Source organism: Dromiciops gliroides, chromosome 3 (assembly GCF_019393635.1).
Source record: "Dromiciops gliroides isolate mDroGli1 chromosome 3, mDroGli1.pri, whole genome shotgun sequence".
Taxonomy (NCBI): domain Eukaryota; kingdom Metazoa; phylum Chordata; class Mammalia; order Microbiotheria; family Microbiotheriidae; genus Dromiciops; species Dromiciops gliroides.
Window position 1 is genome coordinate 31495484 of NC_057863.1, and position 13148 is coordinate 31508631.

At 48.7% G+C, this 13148-nt stretch overlaps 1 protein-coding gene across 1 annotated transcript in view; it reads left to right on the forward strand.

Moving 5' to 3' along the window:
• PRKCI (protein kinase C iota) overlaps positions 1 to 13148 on the forward strand; it is a 68771-nt gene that overhangs the window by 20736 nt on the left and 34887 nt on the right. Inside the window, exon 2 of the mRNA XM_043995629.1 lies at positions 856 to 977. Coding sequence (XP_043851564.1) covers positions 856 to 977 — 122 coding nt within the window. The remainder of the gene's footprint in view (positions 1 to 855; positions 978 to 13148) is intronic.

Sequence of the window (13148 nt, forward strand, 5' to 3'; positions counted from 1 at the left end):
AGCACTCCGTGTGTATTCTCTTGTTTGAACCTTAGAATGGCTCTGTGATGTAGGTGTCTTATCTTTTCCATCTCACAGATGGAGAAGCTGAGACACTGGTGAGGTTAAGGGATTTGTCCAAGGTCATAGCCATGATAAGCAGCAGACCTGGAAGGGGGAACCGATAAGTTTTGCCTTCGAGTTCCATGTTCTTTAGATGACACCAGATGGCCTCTGTCACAGAAGGGCCCGGAGGGCTTAGCCTAGAACACAGGAGCCAGAGGCACGTTCTGCACCGCCTTTGTCTGTGTGAGTGGCAGATAGCAGAGAGCAGGCTGTGTTGCAGCAGAGTAAAGAGCCGGTTGTAGAGAGAAGGATTTTGATTTGGTCCCAGGAAGAATTTTCTAACAACGTTAAGTTGTCCTTCATGGGGCTGCCTACCCTCATTGGAAGTGTTCAGCACAATCTGCGTGACTGTGTCTGTCAGAGATCCTCGAATAATAATAGTGAACATTTACATAGCCCTCGGAGGTATGAAAAGGTCTTCCCAGATGTGGAAATTGAGGCAGACCGAGGCCACAGGGTTGCACAGCTGGTGTCTGAGGCCTGAATTCAACTCAAGGCTTCCTGGCTCCAAATCTAGGGACTTACCCACTGTGGCTTCTAAAGAATGTCTGCATTGGGTTGGAGGTTGGACAGAGGCACCTCTGAGCATCCTTTCAGGTCTAAGAACCTGCGGTTAGCTTTTATCATAACTGCAGCGATAAAAGCGGAGCAGGTTCACTAGCAGTCCGAATTGTGCATGTCCTCCACCTCAGGATCCAGAGTGTTGATGTTTTATTGTGAAGTTTACAATCCCTTTCTTTTTTTCCTCAGGGACATCATGATCACACACTTTGAACCGTCTATTTCCTTTGAGGGACTGTGCAGTGAGGTTCGAGACATGTGCTCCTTTGATAACGAGCAGCTCTTCACCATGAAATGGATAGATGAGGAAGGTGAGTGAATCATTGATGGGCAGCAGCATGGATTATGCACCTGCTAAGTGCTGGGGATGCAGATGGAAGCAGAAGCCCCTCCCTGCCCCAAAAGAGCTCCCAGTCTGGTGGGGGAGACGCCAAGCCAGCAGAGACGTGCACGCAAGCTCCCTCTGTCCAGGCTAAATAGGAAACAACAGAGGGAAGGCACCAGAGCTAAGAGGGCTTGGGAAAGGCTTCCCATAGAAGGTGGGGTTTCACTTGGGGCTTAAAAGGAAGCCAGGGAGGGCATCGACTAGAGTGGAGGAGGGAGGGGGCAGCCAGAGAAAAGGCCCAGGTAGAGAGCTGGAACAGCCAGGAGTCCGGTGTCAGGGATCAGAGGGTCTATGTTGGGGGGTAAGGTGTGAGAAGTTCACTGGAAAGGGAGCAGGAGGCCGGGGTTTGAAGGGCTTCGGATGCCAGGCAGAGCAATCAGGTAGGTCTTTAAAAATTTTATTTCTGTCTTTAAATTTTCTCAATTACATGTAAAGATATTTTTTGAGTTCCAAATTTTTCTCCCACCTTTCCTTCCCTCCCCGCTCCTGAGGCCAGCAAGCGATTTGATATAGGTTATACATTAGAATCATGTTAAACATATTTCCACATTAATCAGAACAAAAGGGGAAAAACCGCAAGAAAGAATAACCAAGAACAATAACAAAACAACAAGAAAAGTGAAAATTTTATGCTTCGGTCTGCATTCAGACTCCACAGTTCTCTTTCTGAATGTGGAGAGCATTTTCCACCATCAGTCTTTTGGTGTTGTCTTGGATGGTTGTGTTGCTGAGAAGAATTAAGTCTCTCATAGTTGGTCATCACAAAATGTCATTGATACTGTGTACAATGTTCTCTTGGTTCTGCTCATTTCATTCAGCATCAGTTCATGTAAGTCTTTCCAGGCTTTTCTGAAATCCATCCAGGCAGGGCTTTTTGTATTTGATTTTGGAGGTGATAGAGGACTGACATGGTCAGACCTACACTTTAGGAAAGCCACTGGTGACTGAATGGAGCATGGACTGGACTGGCAGAGACCTGCAGCAGCTGCTGCAGCTGTCCAGGTGCGAGGGGATGGGGCCCTGCACGAGGGACCTATGGGAGAGGCATTGCAAAGGGGAACCGATAGCCCGGGGCAGCAGCTCGGCTATGGGCTGAGAGACAGTGAGGGGGTCCAGGATGACCCCCCTAACCCTTTGTCATAATAGGGAAGGCCGCCTGTTGTTTAAGATGCCTACTGGACATCTGGTTCAATGTGTCTGAAAGGCAGCTGGAGATTTGAGAACGGGTCAGCCCAGAGAGTGAGGCAGGAGAGGTCGATTGGGGAATCGCCAACATTGAGTTTGGGCAGAGCTCCTTGGGACACCTGTGGTGAGAGGCAGCGAGCTGGGAGAGGATCCAGCCAAGGGACGATTAGGCGGGTGGGAGGAGAACTAGGAGAGGCCCGTGTCAGGAAAAGCTAGAGGGAAGAGAGTGTCCAAGAGAAGAAGGTAAAATGATGAAGTTAGAAGCCAGATGGCAAAGGGGTTAAAAAAGAGGGAGAGGAGAGACGGGGGAGGCACCAAGGGCAGGAGAGAGGGCAGCAGGCCAGTGAGTGCAGAAGGCTTGAGCAAGGGCATGTGCAGGCAGGAGGGAATGAATGAGTCGAGAGTGAGAAGCTGAAAATAAGTGGGGGTGATGGAGGAGGCTGTGGGATGGAATGGGATCTCTTGAGCAGGGAGAGAGCTTAGCCCTGGTCAGGAGCAGAGCAACCTTCGTGTCAGTCAGGCGGGGAGGAAGAAGGCATTGGTGCGATGGGAAAGAAGTGGGAAGAGGGAGCTCGCGGAGCCGGCCAGTTGTTGAGTAGAATATGAGGTGGGAATCTCAGCAGAGAGAGGAGGGAGGAAGGGTTGGGAGAGGCGCTGTGGGCAGGCAGGCAGCATTGCCGAGTCCAGGGCCGGTGGTGGCCATGGAACGTTCTTTGTACTGAGGCTGGGCAGGGTACAGCTGGCAATAAGATAAAGGGGGCCTGGGGCTCGAGAAGAGGACAGGGTAGGTTTGGATTGGTTCACCAGAGTGTCAGGCTGGGCTTTGGGGGAGGGAAGGCCGGAGATCGAGGAAAGCCAGCCGGTGAGGGGTGGGTGAGGGGAGCGCGGAGGTGGTGCCTTTGTGGGTGAGGATGAGGTCAGTGCCACGTGACTGTCCAGGTGGGGCACAGGTGGGGCGCAGGTGAGCTGGGTGCTGGGTGCTGGGGGGAGAGTCAGCACGGATGTCTGCCGAAGCCCCCTCTTGAGGGCGAGCGTTGGGGAGGGAAGAGCAATTGTGAGCAAAGGAGCCAAGTTGGGAATCGGAGGTGGCTTTGCTTCGAGTTCAGCATCTGCTGCTTGGGCATGCATACACTGGATGAGAATGAGTGCTTAGGCATGGTTGTGATTTATACATCCATACGTGCACACGCACAGGAAAGTAGAACAGAAATTGGATGCCTTTAATTCTTGGGAATGAAATGAACCAATTTGATTTGTTGGGCAGTAAAGTCCTACTGTGCCAGGGAGCTCCTCATGTCGGGGCAGACGTGACCCATGTCTTCTCCAGACTTGCTGCCTGTGCCAGGCTTGGCCAAGCTGAAAAAGCTTTGGGTGTGGTCCCATTAAAGCCCCACCCGGCTCAGGTTTGAGACATTCCTCTTCAGGCTGGTCACAGAGCAGAAAAGTTTGGGGCCACAGCCAATCTCAGAGACCACATATTGAATTATGTCGAGGGGTTGTGATGTATAGATCTCTGATTGTGGAGGAGTGGCCCCTTGATGCATCCGACATCCTGGGGAACGCTGAAGAAGCTGCTCTGCCAGGATTTTATAAAATGCTTAGATTTAATGTTAGAGAATATTCACTCAGCAGACATTTGTGCATCAGCTATGTGCAGGGTACCAGAGAGAGATACAAACATAACTGAGACACTTCCTGCCCTCAGAGAGTTTAAAGTCAAGGGCTTAAGACATGTCAGTGATGACAGATGTGCATTAGTACAAAAGAAGACTCTGGGAACCACTGACAAGTCTTACAAGTAGAACACTTGGGGAGTTTGAAGGAGAGACCGAGGCAGAAAGAGAGAGGGAGACAGGCGGGGGAAGGAGAGAGAGACTGATGGGGACCAAAGGGGAGAGAGACACACACACACCTGGAAGGAGAGAGGGAGACAGAAGGAGGCTTGAGTGCACTTACAGAAGGTAACTCATCATAGGGAGGAATCAGTTTCCAACCAGAGCCTGGGGGGGGCGCTGCCTCCTCAGAGGCAGGAACCCCGAGAGCTGAGGGGCTCCTCATTCACTTTCCAGCAGTTAACATGGGCTCTAAGTACAGATTGCTTTTCTGCAGTAGTTGAGCATCTCATTGAACAATCTGAAAACTTGTAGTAATCGTAAAGAGAGAATTCCACTTTAAGGAAGCCTCTTATATCTTCAGCCCCATAGAACGGGCTCATTTCTGTCGTTTCTGAGCTGCTGGAAGGCCCCTCCCTCAGGCAGCAGGCATCTATTAAGCACTTTCTGTGTCAGGCCCTGTGCTCCAGGCCACGGGGAGGCCGAGCCGGGCTCAAGCAGGTGGCTGCCCTCTTTTGGCTAATGCAGGAAGCCCATGCCCAGCTGGCCAACACCTCTAATCGAGCCTGTCTCCTGTCAAGTAGATCCCCATCCCAGGGTGAGCCTCCGCACCTTCCTCTCCTTTCGGCCTGCTGGTTTTGCTTAGCCAGCCCCTCGCGGGTCGCCAGGCTGCATTCTGTAGGGGAGGACGTCAGCAGCGGACGGTCTCGTAGGATGATTGTGGGATAAATGGCCGATTTCTCTTTTTCCTAAAGAGGCACTTTAAAATTTCTCAGGGTGTCTGGGGGCGGGGCGGCTAGGCAGGGAATGGTGGCTTTGAGTGTGACTGAGGTTTTTGTGGTCCTTCATTAAAATATTTTAGACTGAAGGATTATGGAGTCCATTCATTTTGGCTTCTTTCTCTGAGTCACAGCCATAATTAAAATAACCTGATCCGTTAGTCAGTCGAATGAAACAGACACTGAAGGGGAGGGCATATGGCGACTTCTCACAGTGCCTGGCATAAGCACAGACTTCACTCTGAAGGTTATAGGGGCTTTGAATATGATGGAACTGGTAGGTTCTGCCCTTCCCAGAAAGTGCTGAATTTGGCAGCTGAGTGGGATTTTGGGTCCTCCCTTCACCCCACCTTCCCTCGATGGGATATTTGTGTGGTTGGAGCAGAAGGCAGGGCCCAGGGCCTCCAGGAAGCACTTCATCATCATGGGGGCCAAGGCTATCCTGGGTTTTCCCTCTGTGTTGGCCTTAGGGTACTTTGTGAAGTTCTTTAACAGTTTTTCCCAAGATGGAGTGGAGGCCCAACTCCTAATTAGAGCAGAAGAGAGGGCTGGAATCGATTTCCCAGGCAGCTCAGAAAGGCTGTTATCAAGAGAAAAGCCAGCCATCTAATTGTGGGACTTCATATTAGAATAAACAGAGAGTTTAACTGTACTTAATCTCTTGAAAATATTTAAGAACATCTGCCTCTGTTTTTTTTTTTTTATTTGAAACGTTCCACAGATTTGTTTTGATGTGCATGTGGAAAAACTGGTTTATTTAATCTAAGCAAACAATTTAGAACAAAAATAACTGATTTTTTTCCCCTTAAGTAAGCATTTATGTGAAAGGATAGTTCTTATTCCCCCCCCCAAAATTTAGTCTTTTAGATCATGCACCACTGAATTCTGACTCGTGATTATATAAACACCATGATGTCATAGAAGTGGCAAAGGACCTTAGTTCCCCGCCCCCCCCCCCATGGAGGAGGAGACAGACCTGTGGCCTGAAGGGACCAGCCCACGGTCACCCAGCAGTCACACCTGGATTCGAAGTGGTTGGAAATCCGGCCGACTTGGCCACGTCTGAACCGAATTCTCCTGATGAAGGCTCCCACGGGAACATATGACTCAGCTTCAGAAAGAGCTGTCTAATAGTCAGGATTGGAACCGCAAGCCCTGGGTTTTGGAGATCTACCGGATGCTAGGGAGATTTTCAGTCTATTCTACACAGATCTCTGACCGTGTAACTGAGGAACATCTAAGAATATCTTCCAGCTAGCCCCCAGTTATTTGGGGGCTCCTCATCGGGTTTAGATGGTAGCCTTTGAGTTTCTTCTGGGTAGCATCGAGCTTTTTAGCTATTCCTGTGTGTGTCCGTGTGTGTGTGTGTCCCAGAGAGTGATCAGGAAAAGAAGGAAGTCCCATTCCAGTCGTTGAGCTGTTCATTAACCACCCCAATGAAAGGTGTGCTAGAGGAAGTAGAAACTATAGATAAGGGGTCTGTGGGTGGGGGGAGGTGTGCATGCATGTGTGTATATGTGCATATGCATTTGTGTGTCTACATATATCATGTTGCATGTGTGTGTGTCTTTTAATCACCCAGAATTTTTCACCTCTTTCTTTTCCCTAACCAGCCATGTCAGGTCAGTTGCCAAGTCTTGTTGATTCCATCTCCACATGTCTCCTGTCCAACCCCTTCTCTATTCACATTGCCACAGCCCTGGTTCAGGGGCTTATCTGGTCGATCATGGTGCCCTCCCAATTAGTCTCCCTATTTCCAGTCTCTTCCCTTTTGGATAATAACAATAATAATAATAATAATAATAATAATAATGAGAGCAGCTGGCATTTATATAGGACCTACTATGAGCCAGGCACTTGCTAAGCATTTTACAAATATTATCTAATTTGAGCCTCATAACAACCGTGGAAAATAGGTGCTGTTGTTATTCCCTATTTTTTAGATGAGGAAACTGAGGCAAACAGAGTGAAGTGACTTTCCCAGGGTCACACAGTATGTCTGAGCTGAGATTTGAACTCTGGTCTTCCTGACCAGTGCTCTAACCACTGCGCCACCTAGTGGTCTGCCCCCATCAGCCCCCTGCTCAGAAAGTTCCAGTGGCTCCCTCTTGCCTTTAAGATAAGGAACAAATTCCTCTATTGGGAATGTCTAATGTCAAGCCGCTTACAGTGTGGCTTCAGGCCGCTTTTCCAGACTTGTTCCACCCAGACTTACTGTCCCTCCCTTACTGAGGCCTCCCTCTCTGCATCCACCAGACCTGGAGGCCTGTGCCTCTTCCTCCAAGGTCAGCCGCAGCTTCCCGTCCAGCTGAGAGGCCTTTCCCAATTTGTTTGTGTGTTTAACTGAGGCCTGTGGAGTCCCCGTAGGAATTCCTTCTGTGCTGTGTGGTCCTGGGGAAGGGTGTGGGCCCTGGCCCCCACAGGTTTTCCTGGTGAGGAAGCCTGCTATCTGGGCACCGCTCCCTGAGGCCCCTCCTGTTCGCTTTTTCTGTGGCCTGCATGTCTCATCTGTGCTCTTGCTGTTCCCCAGCAGAATGGGAGCTGCCCAAGGGCAGGGATGCCTGGCTTGCACTTAGCATAGGGGCCCATAAATGCCGGTTAATTGTTGCTCTTCCTGCTGTCATTGGTGCTGTGGGTATTTTTTAAGCCCCAAGTATATCTTTGCTTCATATACAGCTTGTTGCAGAAATGCTAAGATTACTCTTGACAAGCCATCTTTATTTTTTTCATCTTTATTTGTAATAAATATACTTAACGGGGGCAGCTAGATGGCGCAGTGGTTAAAGCACCAGCCCTGGATTCAGGAGTACCTGAGTTCAAATGCGGCCTCAGACACTTAACACTTACTAGCTGTGTGACCCTGGGCAAGTCACTTAACCCCCATTTCCCTGCAAAAAAAAAAAAAACAACCAAAAAAACCCCCGAAATAAATATACTTAACTCGGTTCTAGAGCTTTAATGTTTGTAAAGTATCTTATCTCCATTATCTCATTTGATCCTCTCAACAACCATTTTACCATTTAATGTGACCATTTACAGATAAGAAAATTGGGGGCAGAGGGGTTATGTAGTTTGCCCAAGGTTAGAGGAAGCTTTGAAGCAGGATCTGAACCCAGGTCTTCCTCATCCTAAGTCTAGTTAGTACCTCATTGGCTGTTGTTTCATAGTAAGGTGGTGTTTTAGAGAATTTGCATACAAACTGATTTCCAAGAAATGGTGTTTTTCCCCACTGACTTCCACTGTAAGGCCTGATCTGTGACTATGGGGAAGAAAAAGGTAAAGCCCCCCTGAGAAAGGCAGCAAGAGTTATTATTCCCCCCTCCCCCCATATCAGATATTAACAGAAGCCTTTTCCCAGATATCCCTGGTTTGGCTGACACATAATTTGTAAAGCCTGTAAGTAACTATTCTCCTTCCCCCTGTTATTGGGCAAGGGAAGGGGGGTGTCCATGTGGAATTGGCTTGACATGTGTATACTCCGCCACCTTAGTGAGTGGCTAGGCCGTCTCAGCCTTCTTCTGGCCTGGAGCTGTGCTTGACCATTGTGCTGCTCAGATCGCTGTGGAAACATGTGAGAAGGGGTGGAAGAGTTTATTTTTTAAGGCTGAAGCTTTTACTAAGCACGTGCTGTGGACTCAGCACCGGGGACCCAAATGGGCACTAGGACAGGCCTGCTCCTGAGGGGCTCCCGTGCTCATGGGGGAGACAGCAGACCGGCAGAGAAATCCCCGGTCTTTAGGGTGTGGTGGCAAAGCCAGGGTCAGGCCATTTCTGCAGAGGAAATCTCCGGTTCTGCTGTTGAGCCGCTGGATGGGGCCCGAGGACTTTGGTAGCAGGACCCAGGAATATGGTCGAGATGCTCAGAAATTCACAGGAGACAGCCCGTGGCTCACGCCTGCTCCAGACTTACCAAGTAGGAGCCACAAGTCAGGCAGCAGGCATCTATTGCGTACTCACTGTGTACAGGCACCATTTTAAGTGCCGGGCATACAGAGAGAAACTGAAACCGTCTCTGCCCTCCTGGAGCTCCCTTTCTGATGGGGGAGACAAAAATGAAAAGTGTCCACATAGAGTGGAGGGAAGGTCCTGTCGGCAAGGAAGACACTGGGGGAAACTGAGCGAGGCCTTGGGGGGAAGGCGGGATTTGGACCGAGTCTCAGGGGAGGTTGAGGTGAGCTAGAGGAGGGGTGGCAGTGTTGAAATGGCAAAGGAACGTGGTCATTTCTGTGCCCAGGGCCTGTGCCCGCCTCAGCAGCCCCGAACATCTTAACAGAGCAGCTTCGGGGATTACAGGATTCCCTCTTACTGTCTCCAATCCAGAGGGGCGTAGTGTGCGTTCTGGCCGTCACCAGGCCTGCTCCTCTGGGCACGAGCATGCGACATACGCCATGTGCAGGATGTGTGTGTTTGCATAGCCCTGTCTCTGTGTGCGTAGAGCTCACAGTTACTCTTAGGCCTTCATCTCGCTACAGGCAGGATGGTTGGTGTGATGCCTGTGGAGATTCATAGCAGCAGGCCCCGGAGCACACAGAAGGATGGGCCGACTTTGTCTGGGATGCCCTCTTATCTCCTCTCCTGCATTCCCTCCTTATCTGCACTTCTCCTTTCATCCCCCCACGCCTTCTTGAAGACCTCTGCTTGCCCCAGTTCTCTTCTCCCCCGCAGAAGTGCCCTACCAGCCCCTAGAATGTTCTTTCCCTCTGTGAAATCCCCCAGAGGTCTGCACCGAGCTCCCCCTCCACCCAAGGAGGCTTTTCACTTTTTATTTTTTGGTGAGGCATTTGGGGTTAAGTGACTTGCCTAGGGTCACACAGCTAGTAAGTGTTAAGTGTCTGAGGCCGGATTTGAACTCAGGTCCTCCTGACTCCAGGGCCAGTGCTCTATCCACTGCGCCACCTAGCTGCCCCTGCCCCATACTTTTTAAGATGAATGTAGGGATTCTGTGAATTTCCACTTTGTAGAACCTGCAGGGAAAGGAAATCTTTTTAGTTGAGCAACTTCCTTTGTTGCCCTTTTGTTCCTTCCCTGTCTCCCCAAAAGAACAGGAGTTGGCTTTGGAAGCACAAACTGCAGACGGTGTGCATCCCCCAGCAATTCTGGAAGTCGGTATTTTTATTCATTAGGGAATTTTGCTTACTCTAGGCAGAGCTGGGGCGTCTTCTGAAGCCTGTGCTAAGGTTCTCACCACTTTCTTTCAGTCTGATTCTTATTACAGAGGGACTGGTGGTTTGAATCCACGCGTGGTTATTTATGTGTGTGTAATTTCCCTCACCTAGGCAAAGGTGGGCCGAGCACTTGCTCGTGAGTGCTCTGAGGCAGCTCAGGTGTGGAGACGAAGTAGGACCACCGTCCCATGACTGCTTTCCCAAATTATTCAGGCATTATCCCAGTGATTCAGAAGTTGACAACATGGCGGTGCACATGGGAGCCAATACCTAGACGGTGACGACTGGATTGAAATGAACATATGGCGGCTTAGGCAAGGGCTGGTTGCGTGGGTGGTGAGTGTCTGGCAGAGAAAGGGCTGACTTCTTTTTCTTTTTTTTTTAAATACTTTTGGAAGGGCTTAATTTATTTCATTACATTAGTATTAACTCCAGTGCCAGTTATTTCCTTTTTTCTTCTAATCTTTTCTCTCTCCTGATCTATTTACCAAAGAGGCACACACACTCATGTTCTTTGAGTTTTTGTTGTTTCTTTTTAAAGATTATTCCCCGGCCACCCCCAGAGCAGGTAAACCCACAGTCCTGTCATGTGCTGAACAAGAATTCTGGACTAAATATCATGTGGGAGAAAATAGGCATAAGGTGACAGTGATGATGCCTCACGTTTACAAAGCACTTCTTTAAAACAACCCCATGGGAGCATCAGTGCAGATAACAACATTGTAGGGATAAGAAAACTGAGGCTCTGAGGGGTATGTGACTTGGCCAGGGTCACCAAGCTAGGACTCAAAATGAGGTCTTCTGTTTCTGCTTCTTTCCCATTATACTGTGTTTCCTGTTTAGGCAGCTGTGTAGGGAGGGAAGGGGGAAATGGAGCCATTTCACCTGAAGATCTGTTCTGGTTCTTTCTTCTCATTTCTTTCTGCTGATGATATTCCTTTGGTTTAATTGTGTATTACAATTCTGTGCACACTTTAGTGGTCTTGCTTTTGAAACATTCTGTTAAGCTAACAGTCATTGTAACATCACTGTTGTGGGGGCCAAATTTAATATATGGAGAGTTAATTGGGTGGCTCACCAAAATATTGGGGTCCTGGAAATAATGAGGGACCTCTAGGTTCAAAGCTCCCTCCCCTCCAAACTGCCTTTTTAGATATTTCTTCCAGACCAATAAGAAAGGAGCCGGAGATTTGGTACCTCTGAGCCATGTGCTTTATGCCAAATCTCCCCATGAAAAGTCTAAGGATCTCTTTCATGGTTTCCCTCCCCCCACCCTTCCCTTCCCTTGCTCCTAAATAAACTATCACCTTGTTCTAACTAAAAAAAAAAAAAAAAAAAAAAGAAAGGAGCCTAACAGCTTCTGTTCCACATATGAATCAGATTTTATTAATGAGAATAAAGTAAACAGCAAAGGTGAAATTAATAAAATCAAAAACAAGGGAATAGGGGAAAGAAATATGGATAACCCTCCTAGCTCTAACATAAGTCTATTCAAAAGAGCAGCGTTCGTATTTTAACTCACCACCTGGGGCTCGTAGCTTCAATGGAAAGAAGAGCTTACAGCCAGACCTGAAGGACTCTGCTGCTGCTGCTGCTGCTGCTGCTGGCTACATCGCTGGTCCGGGAGAGAACTTCAGAAGAGCGTCGAGCTCCCCTCAGCGAGTGTTTCATCTTCCTCCCCCAAAAGGGGAGGTCCTTCAAAAACTGCCCAGGAGAGTGGTTTCTCCTCCTGACCTCAGCGGCACACGTCACTTCAGGGCAGGCCAGGCCAGGCGGAGGCCCTCCGTATGAATAGGCCAAATTCCAATAATCTTAGCACACTGTTTATGTAAAGAGGAAATACAACAATTTCCATTTACAGATAGAGAAACTGAGGAACCTTAACAGTGAAGTGATTTACATAAGGTTGCCCTGTAAGTTAATGACTTGATTAGATTTCCAAATATCTTATTGGCCTCTGATCTTTCTTTAGTCCAGTTGTCACTCAAAATTTGAAAGTCCCCAGATTGCCTATTTTTTGAAACAATTTAATCTTTTTAGATTTCTTTGGGATACGTAGTAGACTTGGATTTGGAGTCAGAAAGACTGGGGTTCAAATTTTACCTTAACACTTAGTAGCTTTGTTACCTCGGGCAAGTCACTTACCCTCTCTGTGCCTCAATGCCTTCATGTGTAAAATGGGGTGATAACAATGCCCACTTCATTCAGTCGTGAGGATTGAACGTGGTTATGGTTTGCAACACGTTTTGCAAAACTTACAGTGTTATGTCAATGCCTGCTACTTTTGTTGCTCCTGCTTTAAATTCCACTGAAAAACGACAGAGACTGAGGATATGAAAACAGCACTGCATGTGTCTGGCAGAGTTAAGCCTAACTTTCAGCTTTTGTCGCATTCATATTTCATAAAAATTGTACAAAGATCCTCTAAACCAAGTCAACACTGGTGTTCAGCGAATTCACTTAAATGTTCAGATGCTGGCAGCACACAAGGTCTCAGGTTGTGTGTTGGGAATACAAATGGGCCCTGCTTTCAGAGAGCCCCAGTTCTGCGCCATGGTATAGCATGGAAACAGGCAGGCAAAGCTGCATTCTGGTTGTAGTGTCAGCTCCTCGAAAACCTTTCAACAGCTGCAAGAAATGCTTCTACCTCTACCCCCTGAGCTCATCTGAGCTGAGCTTTGGAGAAAGCTCCACAGGGGGAGAAGGGAGGGCAGCTTGGACAGATGCCGAGTCCAGTTTGGCTGGAAGGTGAGGGTCTGAAAGCAGACAGTTCTGGACAGGCAGTATTAGAAGGGCTTTCAGTGCCATGCTGATGGGCAGCCTGTAATTGATCTTGGAGATAGGAAGGAGGGGCCGATGCTTTTTTGAGCAGGGAGGGACATAGAAGATGATTTTGGCTGGTTTGGAATAGAGAGAGACTTGAGGCAGTGAGACCGATGAAGGAGGTCTGTCTCCCAGTAGACCTAGTGAGGTGGTGACGGCTTGAACCAGGGCTGTGTCTGTGAGTGCAGAGAAGGGGACAGCTGGGAGAAGCATTATGGGATCCCTTAGGTAGAAGGGGTGAGTGAAGAATCCGGGATGACTCTGAGGCGGTGAACTAGGGTGACGAGGAAGATGGTGGTGCTCGGAAGGCAGA